Source organism: Eucyclogobius newberryi, unplaced genomic scaffold, assembly GCF_026437365.1.
Source record: "Eucyclogobius newberryi isolate DKJ021-1_F unplaced genomic scaffold, fEucNew1.0.hap1 SCAF_2, whole genome shotgun sequence".
In the NCBI taxonomy this organism is placed as follows: domain Eukaryota; kingdom Metazoa; phylum Chordata; class Actinopteri; order Gobiiformes; family Gobiidae; genus Eucyclogobius; species Eucyclogobius newberryi.
Window position 1 is genome coordinate 15,846,654 of NW_027315834.1, and position 18,311 is coordinate 15,864,964.

The window sequence follows — 18,311 nt, forward strand, 5'->3', positions numbered from 1 at the left end:
TGTTAGTGCCATATGAACCATCTCGGACTCTGAGGACCTCAGGGACCGGCCTCCTGCTGGTGCCCAGAGTCAGGACAAAACATGGGGAATCTGCGTTTCAGTTTTATGCAGCTAAAATCTGGAACAGTCTTCCTGAAGATGTGAGACAGGCTTCTACTCTGACAATGTTCAAATCTAAGATTTTTTCTTTGCACTCTTCCCTTTTGTCTGTGATTTTATTAGTTTAGAAAATCAGTTGGATTGATAATTTTTAATTTAGTTTTTTTATCTTTGCACTCTTCTCTTTTGTTTGTGATTTTATTAGTTTAGAAAATCAGTTGGATTGATAATTTTTAATTTAGTTAATTGTATTGTATTTCTCTAATTTCTTTGTGATTTGAATGCATTTTTCCTGCTGTGTGAAGCACTTTGAATTGCCTTGTGTATGAAATGTGCTCTACAAATAAACTTGCCTAAGTAAGTACCTAAAGCCTTATATGATTTTTGGACTGGATGTGAAAAGATTCAGCAGATGGAATTGCTGTTTATTATTTTAAAACATAAAACTAATTCAGTTCTCTCTCTCTTTCATATGCTGCAGGGAATGAGCAAATGCTCAACAGTTTCTGGTTCTTGAGTGATGACATAAACCGGTAGGACTTGTAGTGGATATCCCACAAAGAGAATTTCCTTCAAATGCAGATTTGCATCTTTATGTTGTAAATACAACAACAATAGTACATTTAATTAACATATGAAAGGCTGCCATTTGGATTCAGTTGAAGAAAAAAGTACTGTTACCTGCAAGATATAACACAAGTTTTACACTTTTTTACTTTTTTCTTCAGTTTTTAAAACACTTTTGTGTTTGGATTCTTGTGGGATGTGACATTTATGTAACACACACTTGAGAGATCTGACATCCAGCTGTGAAGTTAAAGAACTGAAGTCACAGAGCCATTGGGGGATTTCCAACCACATTGTTGGTGTTCTTTATCGACTCATGCTAAAACAGATTTCATTCAATCTTACAGCCCAAGTTAGACAACTTGTTAGAAAGTCTGCAGCAAACAGTCCATCCTGTGGTTAATGTTCAGAAACAAAGTTTGGAGCCGTTTGCTGGGCGTGGCATAACGCTGGGTAAGCGTGGCATAACGCTGGGTGGGCGTGGCATAACGCTGGGCGTGGCATGACGTTAGGTGTGACGTGACGTTGCGCACAAAGCGGCACAGCTGATCGAAAGTAACACTCGACGAAAGAAGATAAGAGCAGAAATACACCCGACTCCGCTGAAGTTTGTTCTCGGTTATTTTGCCCGTAAGTAAATGTTTTCTCATTTCTCCTCGAGCTCTTTACCAGGTATTTATTGATAACCATGTTGATAACGAGTCGTATTTGTTTTTGTTTGTCGGTGTAGCTTTGAAGTTTAACGCTGATTTCATGACACTATCAAAGTTTTCTTGTTCAGTCAGTCATAAAGATATTGTTGAGACTATTATGTTTCGTGTGTGTGGTTTGTGGTGTGAGAGGAATGAGCCGTCAGGTTGTTCAGGAAGAACCAGCACTTAAGACTTATAGATCTGGCTCAAGTTTGAAACACAAACCAGACAAAACCACTAGGGGGCATCAAAGCCACATTTATGTCCCTACTGTCCTAGTCAGATTTCTAAATCAATACATACTACGGCTGGGCAACGATTACAATTTTTAATCGCGATTAATCACATTATTTCCCTGATTAATCACGATTAATCACATTATTTCCCTGATTAATCACGATTAATTGCATTTTCACGTGCAAAATTCAAAATGAATTCAAAGGAAGTGTAAAGTGCATCAGCATTTTTATTCAGTAGCAGTTAAATAAAATATTAATAAAATCTTAATATAATAAAATCCTGAGCCACAATCATTAAAGATGAACAGGCCACTTCAGAGGTAACGTCAGAAACATTGTAATCTCATTAAACATTAGACACTAGGAGCAGCATAACCAATCTAGTACCAAATGTCCCTAAACCAGAAAACACTTCAGTTCAGTTTGTACATTCTTAGAACTTGACACTAAAGCACCATAACATTAGTTGTGCAAACAAACACTTAATCAGTTAAATAAAAATCCTCTGCACTAAGCCAGTTGCTAAGGCACCAGATTATTCAAGTTTTCAAGACGCGCGCCGGGCCCTTCTCGCGGATCTCCCCAGCTACAACGCGGGACCTGCTCACACGGGCCCCCGGCGGGACCTGCTCACACGGGCCCCCGGCGGGACCTGCTCACACGGGCCCCCGGCGGGACCTGCTCACACGGGCCCCCGGCGGGTTGCCTCGGCTGGCGCCTATAACAGCTGACTTTGTAAAGTTAATAAACCAAAGCCATGGTCCAACATTAAAATCCATTTACACCACGAGAAAAGCAGCACAACTCCTCCACTGAGCATGTGCAGGACGACTCGGACGCACGTCTGCTGCTGAGTGTATTCTACGGACATGAGTCGAGAACATGCGTCCGGTGCGTTGTCTTTCTAATGTACACGCGCTTAAATTCTGCGTCGGGCGCAGTGGTTTGTACGAGGCTTTAGAACTGGTGCGGACCAGGGGAATCCGACCTGCGTTAACGCGCATTAAAATAATTGATCGCGTTAAATAAGTGATGAGTTAACGCGATAATAACGCGTTAACTTGCCCAGCCCTAATAAATACATTTAAAAAAGTTGTCATGAGTGGATTTTTTCCAGAACAAATGAACTTCAGTAATTGTATCGGCCTCTGCTCTTCTGTTCTCAGCTGTCGACAGTGAAACATGGCTAACGGACATATAGAGATCCATGATCCCTTCAATGCCCAACATGGGACAAAAAACGGCACCTCCAACTCGGAGAGCACTGAAGACATGGTGGAGCTTCGGATTCTCATGGCCTACGCACAGAGGCGGAGGCCCAAGCAGACAACCTCAGAACAGGACGATGCAAGTACCGGTACACCTAAAGATAATGATGCCCGTGGTTCTCCATCCACGCAGACTGAAGGGATCACTGTAGAGAAAAAGAAGAAAAAGAAAATATGGAGACATTTCCCCAAAGTTCTGATGTGTTTAAAACCACAGTCCAAAGACGAGATCTCCACTCCGTGTTACGGTGACGAGCGCACAGACAGAAGTGGTGAGTACTTCCTGTAGGTCAACCACAGTGATGTTTGGAAATTTGAGCAAAATAACGACTCGGTGTAAACTGTGATTTCCCAGGATGGAAGGAGGAAGAAGATTTGGAAAATGTTGCAAGTCGACTGGCCGAAATCTTTCCTGAAGTCCTGTTTGTTCCTCCAGAATTAGAATCCGATGCACCAGAAGGTGAGTTCAAAACACCAGCTAAGCAACATGTCTGAGTTGTCTAAACCTGAACTCAAGTACTGCTTCTAATGCAGTGTAAAGTGTGACTTACTGGTGGAATCACAGTGACATTTTAACTGGACATAGTTTTTAATTGAGGTTTCAGTAGTAGATTTGATAAACTGTCCAAATGCAGGGGATTCAAGCTGGTTTACGGTTATTTCTTTGTCATTACTGGCCTGGCCGCTGATATGAAGACATATCCACAGACCTGGATTATTTAGGAGATATAGATACTTTCTCCTATCTCTATCTCTTCTCTATCTACTGATTGCTTGTTTGTGGACATTCTGCAATATTTTTAACATAAATATATCCATCTACCGAATGTGTGTGAGACTGAATAATAAGGCCTACGGGTTCTGATTTGTTAAAAAAATACTCAGAACCTGATTTGCTGTTAGTAAAATTCCTTTTCCTTTTTAAAAGCACAGAATTCTCAACCTAAAGGAGTTGTTTTTGTCGTTTGATTATTTTGTGACAGATGAGGTGGAGAAAGTGATTGGTTTGCTGCTGCGGGACGCTGGAGACAGATTGTACGAGAGGGTAAGATGCACTTACCTACTGCCTGAATTCAGATTCACTATGCACTTTATTTATTTCATTTATGTATTTACAGGAACTTAAAGACACAAATATTTCTGACCTTCTGAGAGACTATAACTTCTTTGAAAGAGTAATATTATCCCTCTTCTCAAGAATGGGCCTCATGGACTATCGGCGTACTAACGCTGATAGTCTTGGTCCAAAAGAGTCACTCAAGACACAAATTGCTGTCGCCTGTGAGGTAGGAAAATGCTAAATGTACTGAATTAACTTGTATTTTGTACACAAGTAAGTGTGTGTTTATCACCCACAGGCCACCACACGTTTGTCTGTTTTGGACACACTGCCAATGAACCGACTCATGGTCAATGGAGCCAGATTCTTAAATGTTCACTTTTCGTCCTGGGCAGAGCAACAGGGCGGTTATGTAAGTGACACTCCAAGCTTTAAGATAATCTGGTCTATTCCTATACTGCATGATTATTGAACTCTTGTATATTTATTGTTTTCAGGAGAAAGCTTTCGACAGTGACGAAGATGAAGTCCACTGAGTAGCCCTCGTGTCTCTGTTTAAACCTGACTCAGGGACCCACCAGCCACATGAACTTTAGGCAAACTACAGAATGTGCCACAACATGTAACTGCTTACTTGAATGAAGCATATTCACCTTCAAATAGGCAATGTATTAATTAAAAGTTTACATTCTCAGGATCCTTAAATATTTCATTTGCACCTTTTGTAAAGTGTTATGTGATGAGACTTCTTTCTGAGGCTAATCGGACTTGGCCTATAAAAACTGTACTTTGTCAATAAATAAAACCTTTTTCATCAACATGACGGCCTGTCTTATTTATTTGTTGTAAATATTGCATTGCCTGGATATTATTCAAGATATTGGAGCAACCAACAATTGCAGATCAATTCACACCTATTAAGTTAAATGTCACGGGTACAATCGTGACAATCATGCAAGACTTCTTCACCAAGACACATTGTATTGTATGATCACCATTTTCATCAGATTATCTTGTCTTTTCTCTCATCTTTTGTGACGTTGGATCCTATCACACATTCCTGCAGGTGATGGAATGAGAGTCAGGTAAAGTCAGCGTCATTACCTGACATGAAATGAGCCTGAACCCGTTTCGTGCCGCTTCTTGACTCACTTCAGGTCTTTACGAGCACAAATGGCGCGTCGTGTCCGCAGACTCACGTTTGACTGAGTCGGTAGTAGGCGCAGCGGAGCGTGCGTAATGTTTAACGTTGTGCATCAAGGTCGGAAATGCGTGCCCCGGGCGGCGCTGTCCGGTGACGCCCCGTTAGGTGTGCAGCCCGTGAACATCACCAGCCGGGCGACCGTCACGGAGGCACCGGAGCTAACGTGGCCACCGCCGGACAGCAGGATGCGCGTGTCCAAGGACGGGAAAGCGGTCGTGCGGAGACACCTGTCCCCTCAAGCCAAAATGGACATCCTGGAATGGCACCGCGGGGGGCCCTCAGAGGGGACAGCTCAAGACCGTTTACACAGCCCCTCGGAGCGCAGGGCAGGGGCGCAGAGAGAGGCCCCTGAAGGCAACGACGGGCTTCTGGCGGGAGGACCACCGAGGAACCGGAAAAAGGGCTTTAGACCCCCGGACGTGAGGACCATCTTTACCGAGGAGAGAGACCCTCGGGTCAAAGAGGAGTCCGGAGAGGGGCATGTGTTCAGGGCCATTGGGTTGGGCTCCTGGTGTGATGTCTGCTGCCAGTACATGTTACAAAGTGGACTTACCTGTGCAGGTTAGTTACATGAGGCGGGATATGGCTCTGTTTATTGTCTCCAAAGGCCATCACCTACACTTTAACACTGTTATTGGCTATTTCATTTATGTAAAGGTCAGTTTTTGTGAGGCCTATTGGACTCACACACGTGAAAATGAAATATATAGACCAGATACACCATTTGTCCCGTGGAACAACCTCAGTTGTTACTCAAAGTGAGTCAAAAGGTGAGGATATTAATAGGCACGGCTCTGAAAAGTGGCAGGAATGCTGTTGGTATGTAAACGAACTGGTCCAAGTGTACTGTTGACAAGGAAACCAGAGCCAGCCTCCTCCTGATCACTCTGAGATGAACAATGTCAGGAGTATTCACACACGAAACATTCAGACGTCAGAAGGCTTAGCAGCCAATACAATAAGTAAAACTACTAAACTTTAACTTCAATGAGCTGCTGGAAACAACTAGACAAACGCCTAGAAGACAGTTCAGTTCATTATTAAGCAAAAATATATCCTGTATGTTTTATTATGTTATTCAAAATTGGCTAAAAGTAACAATAGGTAATATAATGTGTACACAAACAACAACAAAAAGTTTGATTTTTGTTCAATTGTGCTATTACACATGACTCTCCTTAAATCCTCTTGTCAACAATAGAAGTTCACTCTGGCTCCAGCATTACAAGGCTGGCTGCAGTTTATACACGGGCCTAATTCTTCTTATTTAAAAGGGGCTTTTGTGGTTTAATGCTGCTCAGGAAGCGTCTTGGATCCTATTAATGTCAACAATGAGTTATCACTCCTCAGAATAACACACAAAACAAACTTTCTGAAGGGACTTTGCTTTTATCCTTGAGACATGCCTTTACCACTGGTTCACTTATTAAACTCCTAGAACAGTCACGTCTGAAGCAGTGAGGCACAGCAGCAGAGTTGACTCGTTCCTGGGCTCTTGAGGGACGGCACATCCCTGGGGGTCGTAAAAGCTGAAGTAACTGAGACCTGTCCTGGACTGAACCATTGCATTGTGTTTGTGTGTCTGACTAGTGCTGCATACAATAAATAATAAGCAATTAACTTTCGTCCCACTCTGGAAATAACACATTTGAGGAGTTTTAAGACAACTTAAAACTCAAATACAAGAATAACACCAGTCCAGCCTTATATAGTCTTCTAGAAATGTTTCTAGGTAACAGTAATCGTAAAATGGTTTGTCCTTGTAAAAGGCTGACCTTGCCTGTGTGTGAGTGACTAGGGATTGAGGAGGGGCCAATGGCACAGACTGGCAGTCTTGCTTCCGTCAGTCTACCCCAGGGCAGCTGTGGCTACAGAAGTAGCTTACCATCACCAGGTGAATGAGTAATGACAACAATATTGCACCACAATACAAATGTAAAGGCATTATAATTACATCAATAGCTTGATAGATATTCTGCAGTAAAATCACTAAGGAGCTAGTTGATGGCACAACCTGATAGAAATCCTTATAGCCCATTTGACTACAATCATAGCTTCGATAATGAGACTGATTTATGGCTGTTGACAGAGAGCAGCCGCTGTGTGTAGTTCTGTGCCCACTGCAGTGTGTCAGCTGCCCTCTCTGTTTGTTCAGAGGCTCTGACAGTTTGTCTCCAAAAGACACAGAATGCCCTGTGTAGCTCACCCACTCTCACAAAGAGGGTCAAAGCTCACAAGGGAAGCTACACTTTAGACTTAAGCTGAGGACATTATGGACATCTACAGTCAAGAGGCCTATTGTGCTCCCCTCAGACACACATCAAGTGTTTTTGGAAACAACTCTAAGCGCATGGATTAATGTCTAGAGAGTTGCAGAATAATGGGCTTCGCAAAAACTTTTGGGCGGACTCTTAGAAGGATGTCTGTCTTTTTCTATTGGTTTCCAAAATTGACGCGCGGCTCCAGGAGAATGGAGATCAATCGGTTGTGGAGGAAGTCTGGTGAGTGACAAAGGAACGGTCTTTTTGTTATGTGTTCAATGTGTTCTGAAATTTAGTTTTGGCACATTTTAAATGTAGCTGAAAGTGGTCTGTAGTCTTTGTGCTCACCCAAAACCAGAAACCCCTCATCATTAGAGCTATTTTCCCCTAAAACGCCCCACTGAAAGGACTACCAATTAAAACTGAAGCTGTTTCTGAACCCTTTGGAGTATAAACGGATACCTGGGCTCTTTGTGAAGCTGAGACTCTGTAGATTTTTGGCCTACTGTCAAAATCTTACTGTACATGTTAACAAGCTATTCACACAGAAAATGTATCTTTCAAATTCTGCTTAGATTTCTTTGGTAGATATAAGGAGATAAGGAGGAGTAAAGCTGCTGTTGGAGGAATGGACTGACAGACACTAAGTCTCAAAAAAAAGTTTGGGGAACTTGTTATAAAGTTAAGGAAAAGTCCATAAAAGGCCTATTCAAATTTTGTGCACTTAACATTTGCTTTTCATTTCCTGTTTTTGATCACAAACTCTTCCTGATTAATTCCAGAATGATTTATTTGACGCTAAATTAGATCGTTAGACTTAGGACTACAAGGGTTTTTCCTCTATGCTTTACATTTGGATAGAAATGTGAAAAGTGCAAGTTTGGCTCATGGTTAGTGGTAAAGGAGATATTGTAATGCTTCTTTTTCAATACCCACAATACCACTTTTTTTGTTCCTGGTCAATGCATCCATCACAATGCCTTGTCTACCTTTTGACCCATGAGAACAAAACATGCAAAGTGAAGAGTGTGGGTCAGAGCGGCCGCACTGCACGCTGGACATTTGTAGAGCCGAGTGAGACAGAGCAGCTGTTCAGGGCTCGGTGTGTTTTAGCAGGTGAACGCTAAAGGAGCTGTAGCCTCATTGTCTCTGTCTGTGCACACTCACTTGATTAGATACTTCGTGCTAAAAGTCTTCAACAGTTGAGACAAAATAGGTCTATGAGAGGGTTTTTGTCTGCGACCTGTGACCTTTATGCAGCTGAACAGAGAAGTGTTTGTTTTTAGTCAGAGTCTAATATGTATCCCTACGTAGCATTCCTTTAAAATATGCAAAAATATTAGAGTTATAGGGAAATATTAGCGACAGGAGCATTTAGCCTGACTCTTGGAAACATACCGACACAACAACATCAAGTAATAATATTGTATTGTCATTGAACAAAGAATAAAACAGCACAACATCCCTGTGATTGAAAATGATTAAATAATAACGCTCAAGCCATTGAATCCATTAAAAAATGTATGTATTATACTTTATTAAGCTGAATACAGATTGGCCACAATATATTACTACTGTTAGTGTTAAGAGTTAAAAAACAAAACAAAAAAATAGATCAGTGTTTCCTAAAAAGTTTTATTCGCCTAAACTGGGACACAGGAAGATCTGTTTGTTATTTTGGCTCTGTTTTTACTAGAGCAGACAGATGACCGGCGTTAAAAACACAATTAAATCCCCACAAGTCACACTAGGATGAGCGGCACATCAGAACAAGAGCGAGAGAGAGAGAGACCTAGTCAGCAATCTGCATCCACTGTGCTCCGTCCACCAACCAACTACTGTCTGTCCATGACACTGGCCTCCATTTGACTGTCAAATCACACACACTCAGCACAACAACACCAGCAGAGGAGATACAGGCAGACGGGGAGCTGGGGCACTAAGCAAATGAGCATCTGACGAGGATAACAAGTCTAGGAACAGGACCAAAACAACAACAATGGACCTGTGAGGCTGTAGCAGTATGGGTGTCGCCATGTGCAAACTGTCGGACAAACTTGAGCAGCAGATGATGAGAAAGAGGCCAGTAGGTGAGAGCAGAGGACTTGTGTACGATTTAATTATTTATTTTGAGCGGGTTTGAACAGCAAGCATTTTTATTTTAAGGATTTTATTTATTTTATACTTTCACGCAAGGTGTGTGTTAGTTTATTACTGTTAATTAGAAATATATGGGTGGGTGATGTATTTACTGGAAAACAAAGGCAGCTGAGATTTTGACATATAATTGATAAAAAGTTTCATATTTAAAAGCTTAATGAGTAGTATACATTTAGCAAAAATAGTTTAGTTTAGTTTAGTTTAGTTTAGTTTCGTTTAGTTTAGTTTATTAAGATCCCCATTAGCTCCTGCAAACCAGTTGCTATTCTTCCTGGGGTCTCCTAAAATTCATTACATACATTTCTTTATATACCCCACTCACACACACACACTCACACCCCAAAAATCTATATCATAATAGTGTTGATATTTTTTAGCAATTACATTTTCTATATTTGATCAAAGTAGAAATATTTACAACATTTATGGATTGCTACCAGCCTGTGATTGTGTTGCTTTTAATCTGACGTAATTAAACAAATGTATTTTCAAATTTTTCCAATTTGATACACAAACAAATAGAACAGAACACATATAGAACAAAGCACGAAACAACCACACAGTACAAATTAAAAGAAAAACCCATGTAGACATCAACTAAACATAAATACAAACAGAATCACGGCATATTTAAATGAAAATAAAAGTTCCATTTGGTCCAAAGTTGGTCTATTATTCTTTCATATCACATACGTGCACTGTTGTTTTGCCTACTCTCTGATGGTGCATTTGTTGGCTGTCAGACGCTGATATCAAGCGTTCATTTGCATATACGTTACAACCGCAGTCCACATGCTCTGCTCTGTATAATGGTCTTGTTCCATATTTTGCTGCAGGTTGCAAGTACGCCTGTCATGCTGCTTGTCGCGACCGAGTGTCATTGGACTGTAATGCTGTGCTTTCGCCCTTAAGCCCGGACCCAGTCAACAACAACAACACACCAGAGCATGTGAGTACAATCTCTGACATTTTCATGACTTTATTGAGCAGTTGCACTTTAATATGAGCAAAACAACTTAAAATGTACTTTTGTTCCAACACACATATACACACACATATATATAGGTGGTGTTATAAGATAAGATATTCCTTTATTGTCCCACATGGGGAAATTTCATCTTACTTGATACGATAAATTATATATATATATATATATATATATATATATATATATATATATATATATATATATATATAATTTATCATATCAAGTAAGATAACACCACCTTTAAACTTCATATTTATTTTTTACCAGTGGTAAGAATGGGAGAGAATCTATTAATTCTGTGCTTTCACCACTAGAGGGCAATAAAGTCACATGTTTCTGCTGGTTTCCTTTTGTTGTGGAGGTTCACAGTGGGGGGAGTTTAATAATAATAATAATAATAATAATAATAATAATAATAATAAAAGTAAAAGTATATTGATAAATGTGTGAAAACGTGGTTAACGCCCTGTGCTCTGTTTGTACGTAATCGTTATGGTGGCCTTGTGACAATAGCATTCTGTTGTGAGGTATTGAAAGTGAAATATACGCATTAAGAGATCTGTGTTTGAGTGAATAGAAGCCTGTGGTCTGAACTGTACTTTGTGGGAATATTTTGTGGTTCTGGTTGTAATATTTTACAGACTGCTGAGTGAAACCTCTCTCCAAACACTGATGTGGTTTCTCTGCTGAACATGCACAGGATTAGCTCAGCACTTTTCAGACCATGCAGACAGTGTATTGCTGTGTGGCTTGGATTTTGCTGAAAATCCAGTGGTAATTCATAAAGTAGACTTAGGTACAGATAAGTTATGTAGGAAAGCCTAATTATTTGAATAGAAAATACCACATTGTTGTTTTTTTTAGCACGCAAACATATACAACGTGTGTTACTACTGAAACAACTATATATAATAAAATGACAATATTGTAGCTGCCGTAATTTCTAGATTCGATATGGCTTTACATTTATTTAATTGTATACACGTTTTATTTATTTTATTTTATTTATTTTATTTATTTTATTTATTTTATTTATTTTATTTATTTTATTTATTTTATTTATTTTATTTATTTTATTTATTTTATTTATTTTATTTATTTTATTTATTTTATTTTATCTATTTTATCTATTTTATTTATTCATTCATTTTTTACCAGGTGAGATCGAGATGTAATTTTCAAGGGTGACCTGGCACAAAGTGAAAATGTAGCAACACACAAATCCTAAAAACATTTTCACATTCAAAAGTGACATTTGAGAAAAACTTAATACAAACTCTACATTTAAAAGTGCAGACAACCTCGCTCTTTGTTGTTTTATATTTCATTACTGTAGCACTGGTGTTAACATACAGACTGGGGAGAATGTGGTGTGACAGTGAGTAATCTGTGCAGGGCTGTCGACACCATGTGATTTACACACACCTGTGTCAGTGGCGCGTCTGTGACCCGCAGGCACACGGCCAGAGCACCAGGTTCAGTTTCCCTGCTGTTGAAATGTGAGGGGACAGACAGACAGGCAGCTCGGGGCCCTGTCTCTGAAATATACTTAGTCTTAACGTTCATGGGGACGTCAGCGTCTCCTTAACAGCTAAAATGGATATTTGCCTGGCACTTTTTCATTTACTACAGCTTAGGGCCGAATGACGCTGAAAATAATATCTCATTATCATTTTTCTCACAAGCACTGAAGTAACAAACTGATTGATTGATATTTATGTTTCGATTGTAAGACTGTGTTCTAATTTCACAATTTGATATATGACGATTTTCTCATTTTGACTTTATTTGGTGTAAATATACCTGGTGTACATATAAATGATTTTACACCAATCGAGTAGGTACTTATGGAGAAAAACAATGAAAAAACGCAAGAAAATTACAGGAAGTGACATCACATATCAAAGTATATGCATAATTTACACAAAGAAACACATTTTTTGATGTTCTAAATATTAATTCAACAAAATTAAGTTAATCTCACATATTTTTATTTGTTGAATAAAAACAATTGTGACATTAGATGACTTTTTGCCCAGTGTTTGCTTGTGTGATGTCATCAATTATAAACAAAATAGCTATTCTGAGATAGAATTTTTTTAATTCTAGCAAAATTCTAAATATATTTATCTTAACTGCATTTTAGTTCGATGAGTCGTCCGACCTGTCAGAGGCACGTTCACATTGTCTTTCTTTGGCCCTAGTTTTAACTCTGGTTGCGTTCAAATGTAGTCTTGGTTTGGTCCTTTTCCAGACCTGGTTTAGTCCTGGTCATGTCCAATCCATGTTTAGTTTAGTTTTGATGTGGTGATTGTGCAAAAGACTGAAGTATGAACTGATAAACTAATACAGGACATGCATTTCAGAACATGTTTTAAAGGTTTAATCTGCAGCTTTATTTCTCATAGAAAGACGGAAGAATTTGTTCTTTCCAGTTTGCTTATTCTGACCATTCAAATAGTGATTTTGATTTGATTGCGATATATTTGATTACTTTGATACTGTTTCGTAAATACATGTTGCATAAATCCCTGCTGAATTGCCATAGCATTGACTAGATTTAGCCAAAATAAACATACGCCACAGACATTATTGAATACATTTTTTTATTTTTAACCTTCTGGAGCGACTGTGAGGCCAGCGACTATATTACCAGTAAGATGTCAGTTAAGTGACACTTTTTGATAATAGTTTTGGATTTTGGCTGTTTGGATGTGTAAACAAGTCCCAGTGGAATCAGTATGTCCGGAAGAAACTGGCATAATGCGTAGACCACAGAATCCATTCGTCAGGTGACCATTATTTATACAAGCATGTTACATAATGCTTACCAGGAGGCAGATTAGATAGAGTCTTTTACTAGCTCATGCCTCACATCTTTCATCGTAATAGTTTTGCTCATAGCACCAGCACAAGCCCTGATGTAAAGGATCGCACCGTGTGACCCACTGGTGCTAATTAGGGTCATTAAAAAGCCGGCCAAAACTCGTGAACATTCTTCTCAAGCTTGACCATGTTGATCTTCCGTCCCTTCGCATTGTGCTTTAAGTCTCTGTTTGTCTTTCCCAGTGAACAGGAAGTAAGGGCCTCGTTTCTGTCAGTCATTGACAGACAGTTCTTTTCTACTACATTTTTGAACTGGATTGAAAAGTAGAATGTACTTCTCATTTAGGAGTTATTTTTAGCACGTTCATGGTGACATTTTGTGCTAGCGTTGAATAAAACAAAAATATACCCATCAAATTCGCTAGAAAAATTTGGAAATTGATTTGAACTGACTTTTGTTGAGCAAAAATCTGCACAAATCTTTATCAAAATCTCCCCCACTTCTCCAAATCTGTGTGAAAAACGTTTACTTTTTACTCTTTGTTATAAACGGTACCGCAATAATAATAATATAAATGGTACTTTTACTCCTGTATCTGTAACAAAATTGAGTACTTCTTCCACCAGTGTATTTCGTTGATGATGTACTCTCATTCTCTTTGACCTTTTTCCATCTTAATATCAAATGTGTAAACATTTAGGACTCCTAAAACCTAAGATGGCTTGAATTGCACGTTGACATTGGCGAGGAAATTACGCATTAAAAGCTCAGATAGATTATTAAAGCAAGAAGAATGTTAATGTGTTTTCCCTCCAGGTTTTACGGTGCTCAATAAAAGGCTCTGGCCCAGTTACTGATGAGGCGGGGACCACTGAGGAGCACTTTTCCCACAAATACGAACACAAGAAACCCACCATAAAGAGCTTTACGTGGCTGTTTACAGTTGCGTGTTACAATTATCCTGCTTTTTCCCCAGAGTAACGGTTAATTCTCTCACGTTGTTGGTTATATAAAGTTATACTTTATGTGTTTGCTTCGCTGCATTGACGGTTCTCCTTATTTGTCGAACCAAGCTTTGAATGATAAGCTTCATAAATTGCCATTCTTTGTTGTATGAAACATAGTCTGGGCGTTTTGGTCGAAATATGAAGTCTACTCACTATTAAACTGAGCAGGAAAAGTTTCTATATATATAATAAAGTGAGCGTCAGCAAAAACACAACCCCAACACCTGCCGCTAAGTTGTTTGAATTGGAAACGCTTTATTTCTTTATGTCATTCCTACAACGCAACAGCTGAACGCACACAGTTCTTCCTACATCTTTCATACTAAATAATGTTGATTTTGGGGTGCGCTATATTGACAAAAATATGAATGAACCATAGACTAAACCACACGAGAGCAGAGATATCACTTCATACCGCGGTTTGGAAGACGTTTGTGTTCATTTTATTTTGAATCAGCTAATTTTTGATAGTTTTAAGTATAGATTTCAATGTATCTCTCACCTCTAATCCTGATCGCCATATCCTATTACCTTGTGCCACTTGATCTGAATTTGGCTGGAGTGTTTACTCGAGGTACGAAGAAAGCCAAAACCTACTGAAATGAGGGAGCATTAAAGTGGCAGTTTTATTTTCTTTACTTAAATCATCGTATTCTACATTTTCCCCCATCTTCTTCTACAACACAACACAGGTGAGCTGAGCAAGGGTCCACAATAGATGCAGAGGTCATGCCAGACACACTATTAAGGATCAAATTAATGAGCAGCGAGCTAGAAAAATACAAAATGGAATGACAGCGTTGCAAAACAGGCCCGCCCCCAATACAAAACATGAAGCCTAAATAAGTGCAAATAACTACATCAGTTCATGTTGTGTCTTGTACTGTATTTATTGTTGCAGTCAAACGCAGAGCCGGATGAGCCTCCGCTGTGAGTTACAGTGTAATCTTTGTGGATTGTCTGGGATTAACTGGACCAAAGACAAAAGCTCCTCCCGCATCATTCGCGCGTGTTTGTGTGACTGTGTGACTGTGTGTGTGTGTGTGTGTGTGACTGTGTGACTGTGTTTGTGTGTGTGTGACTGTGTGACTGTGACTGTGTGTGTGTGTGACTGTGTGACTGTGACTGTGTGTGTGTGTGACTGTGTGTGTGTGTGTGTGTGACTGTGTGTGTGTGTGTGTGTGACTGTGTGTGTGTGTGTGTGTGACTGTGTGACTGTGTGTGTGTGTGTGTGTGACTGTGTGTGACTGTGTGTGTGTGTGTGTGTGTGACTGTGTGTGTGTGTGTGACTGTGTGTGTGTGTGTGTGACTGTGTGTGTGTGTGTGACTGTGTGTGTGTGTGTGTGACTGTGTGACTGTGTGTGTGTGTGTGTGTGTGTGACTGTGTGTGTGTGTGTGACTGTGTGTGTGTGTGTGACTGTGTGTGTGTGTGTGTCTGTGTGACTGTGACTGTGTGTGTGCGTGTGTCTGTGTGTGTGTGACTGTGTGTATGTGTGTGTGTGACTGTGTGTGTGTCTGTGTGACTGTGACTGTGTGTGTGTGCGTGTGTCTGTGTGTGTGTGTCTGTGTGTGTGTGTGACTGTGACTGTGTGTGTGTGACTGTGTGTGTGTGTGTGACTGTGACTGTGTGTGTGTGCGTGTGTGTGTGTGTCTGTGTGTGTGTGTGTGTGTGTGTGTGTGCGTGTGTGTGTGTGCGTGTGTGTGTGTACTGGACATCAGCCAGCAGCTTAGACCCACCAGCGCGTTGTCATCATCTCCAATGCAGTCTGTGGCGTGTCCCAGCTAGACCAGGGTGTACGGGGTTGTTTTATGAACACAGTGTATTTGTGCCTACCGCCAGTTAGTGTTACGTTGTGTTACACCATCGATCACCTTCACCATTGTTCTTGTTGTAGGGCTGCAACTGACAGTTATTTTAGTCTTCTGGTCAGTAATTTATAATATTTTGTCGACAGTGAGACTTTTTAAATACATTGTTAACTAAATAAATTCGAACTATGGTGGCTGAAGGCTTCTAGATAGAGAAGGTTTAAAAATTAAGTGTATCAGTGATGAAAATTACAAATTGTTGACTTTTTGATTTAATATTGCAACTGTGTTTGTTGTAAAAGGTATTTTCGTATGTGTGTTAGCGTCTGTATAGTCCAGATAACTATTAAAATGACAAAAATACGAAAAAAAAATGTAATAGTCACAGTAGGTCTTGTATGTGATTAGCTTTATGAAATCAAACTTTCTGAATTATAAAGTATTGACATAAACGGCCAGATAAACACATTTAATTTAGGTTTACTTGTTTGGAGTGTAGCTTGAATTAAAATGGCTTATTTTTCTTCTAACATTCTCAACAAAAATGATTTCTCACAATTGTGCCCTGAGTAATCAACATTAACTGACTCTTGACATCCCTACACCTGATCCCACATTTGATGAAAGGTCCTGCTGAATAAATCTGTGCAGAGAGTAATGTTATGGTTATAAAAGAGTGTTACAGGGTTCAGAGTAAAACACAGATGTTTATCAGGGCGGGAGGCTGTGGGTTATTTGTGAGCGCACTTATCTTGGATCCTGTCGTTATCCCTGTCCGTGATCAGCCTCAGATACGGGCTGCCCTGGGTATGAGCTCACTGTACAATCCACACCATTCATAATTGTGTCCAGGCAAGCCATAGCAAACTCTACAGTGTGCTGCTGCTAACAGACCTCAAATAGTAACTTGTGTCGAACCAAAACATCCAGCAAATGTTGAGTGTTGCCTTTTAATAATACTCCATACTCACTTGCCTGAGCCTCTACGTTTGAGTTCAAGCAAGCAAGGAAAGAGGTTAAGTTGTCAGAGTAAAATGCTCCTTGTGGACCAAGAAGTCTCACAAATGTGTTTTAAACTCTCAATGAATATGTGTTGCATCCAAATATGTTGTACTATAGGGGAGACCGGGGCATCTTGTCACACTGCTTGAATTGTCTTTTTTTTTCCAAGATCAAAATGTTTGATTAAAAAGTGAAATATTACATTGATGTGTTTTTAGGGTCTGCACGTCTGTCCTGAATATGCACTAATTTGATCTTTGTTTGCCTGAAATATCTTCAAGAAAGCATTTTTTAAAGTTGCGAGGAAAAAAGCCGGACCATGCTAATTCTTTTTTTGAATTTGCCAAGAAATGTAAATAATGTGGAAATGACTGATCAGTTTAAAGTACTTTAACTCACATCCTAGAGCAGTGGAGCGAGGGGCTTTGGGCCAAGTCACTAAGTAAACTCCCATTTATAATAAAGAATATCACCCAATTAATTTAATAATGTCTACATATTAATAAGTGGATTTTCTAGTGACACTATGTACAATTTCCATTTGTTTGAGCACTAAATTTAGTAAATATAACTCTAGTTTTTGTGCCTCTGACCCAAAATAGAGGCCGGGATGTCTTTTTAGAGGTCCCCATTTGAAAGTTGTTATTGTTGATAAAGATGAGCGTGACAACCTGCACCAATATTTTAAAACCTATTGCACAGATTGAAGTAAAGTTAGAGTAAATTCACAAATTAACTTTGACATTTTCGTAAGCACAAATATAAAAAGTTTTATATCCGGGACAATATAATTTGATGATTTATTTTATGATGATTAATAAACATCTTTTTGTGGCTTCATTGCTCACCTTTTTCCATTTTAATAATTCCAAACCAAAACTTCTGATGCACTGAGGAATAAATATGACACATGGAAACTGGGGTAACTAAGGATTAATATCAACTCTACAAATCTGGTATTTTTTTTCCAATTTCGATAATAAACATTTAAAATTCTGCATACTGGCTGATATTGATATATGCACCGATGTCCGTCCGTAATATCTCGTTACCGCCGTAGATTCACTTTTGTGTGTGAATTGAACTTGCTCATCTGTCCTTGTCAGTCACACTTCATTACCCATGGTT

General features: G+C 39.4%; 2 protein-coding genes across 3 annotated transcripts in view; both read left to right on the forward strand.

Annotated features, from left to right (window-relative positions):
* Nucleotides 1-1,208: 1,208 nt before the first annotated feature.
* LOC140367342 (apoptosis facilitator Bcl-2-like protein 14) lies at nt 1,209-4,717 on the forward strand. 2 transcript variants are annotated; one of them, XM_072453773.1, is made up of 7 exons: nt 1,209-1,296; nt 2,764-3,137; nt 3,221-3,325; nt 3,849-3,910; nt 3,984-4,151; nt 4,224-4,337; nt 4,423-4,717. In XM_072453773.1, exons 2-7 carry the CDS (start codon nt 2,780-2,782, stop codon nt 4,459-4,461), a joined length of 846 nt encoding a protein of 281 aa, XP_072309874.1. In that variant the 5' UTR covers nt 1,209-1,296; nt 2,764-2,779; the 3' UTR covers nt 4,462-4,717. The 2 variants fall into 2 exon arrangements, with proteins under 2 accessions (XP_072309874.1, XP_072309873.1); XM_072453772.1 differs by having other exon boundaries at nt 4,224-4,440.
* Nucleotides 4,718-5,164: 447 nt separating this feature from the next.
* The window catches only part of rassf3 (Ras association domain family member 3), a 37,132-nt gene continuing 23,985 nt past the window's right edge, over nt 5,165-18,311 (forward strand). Inside the window, exons 1-2 of the mRNA XM_072453865.1 lie at nt 5,165-5,690; nt 10,387-10,499. Coding sequence (XP_072309966.1) covers nt 5,165-5,690; nt 10,387-10,499 — 639 coding nt within the window. The remainder of the gene's footprint in view (nt 5,691-10,386; nt 10,500-18,311) is intronic.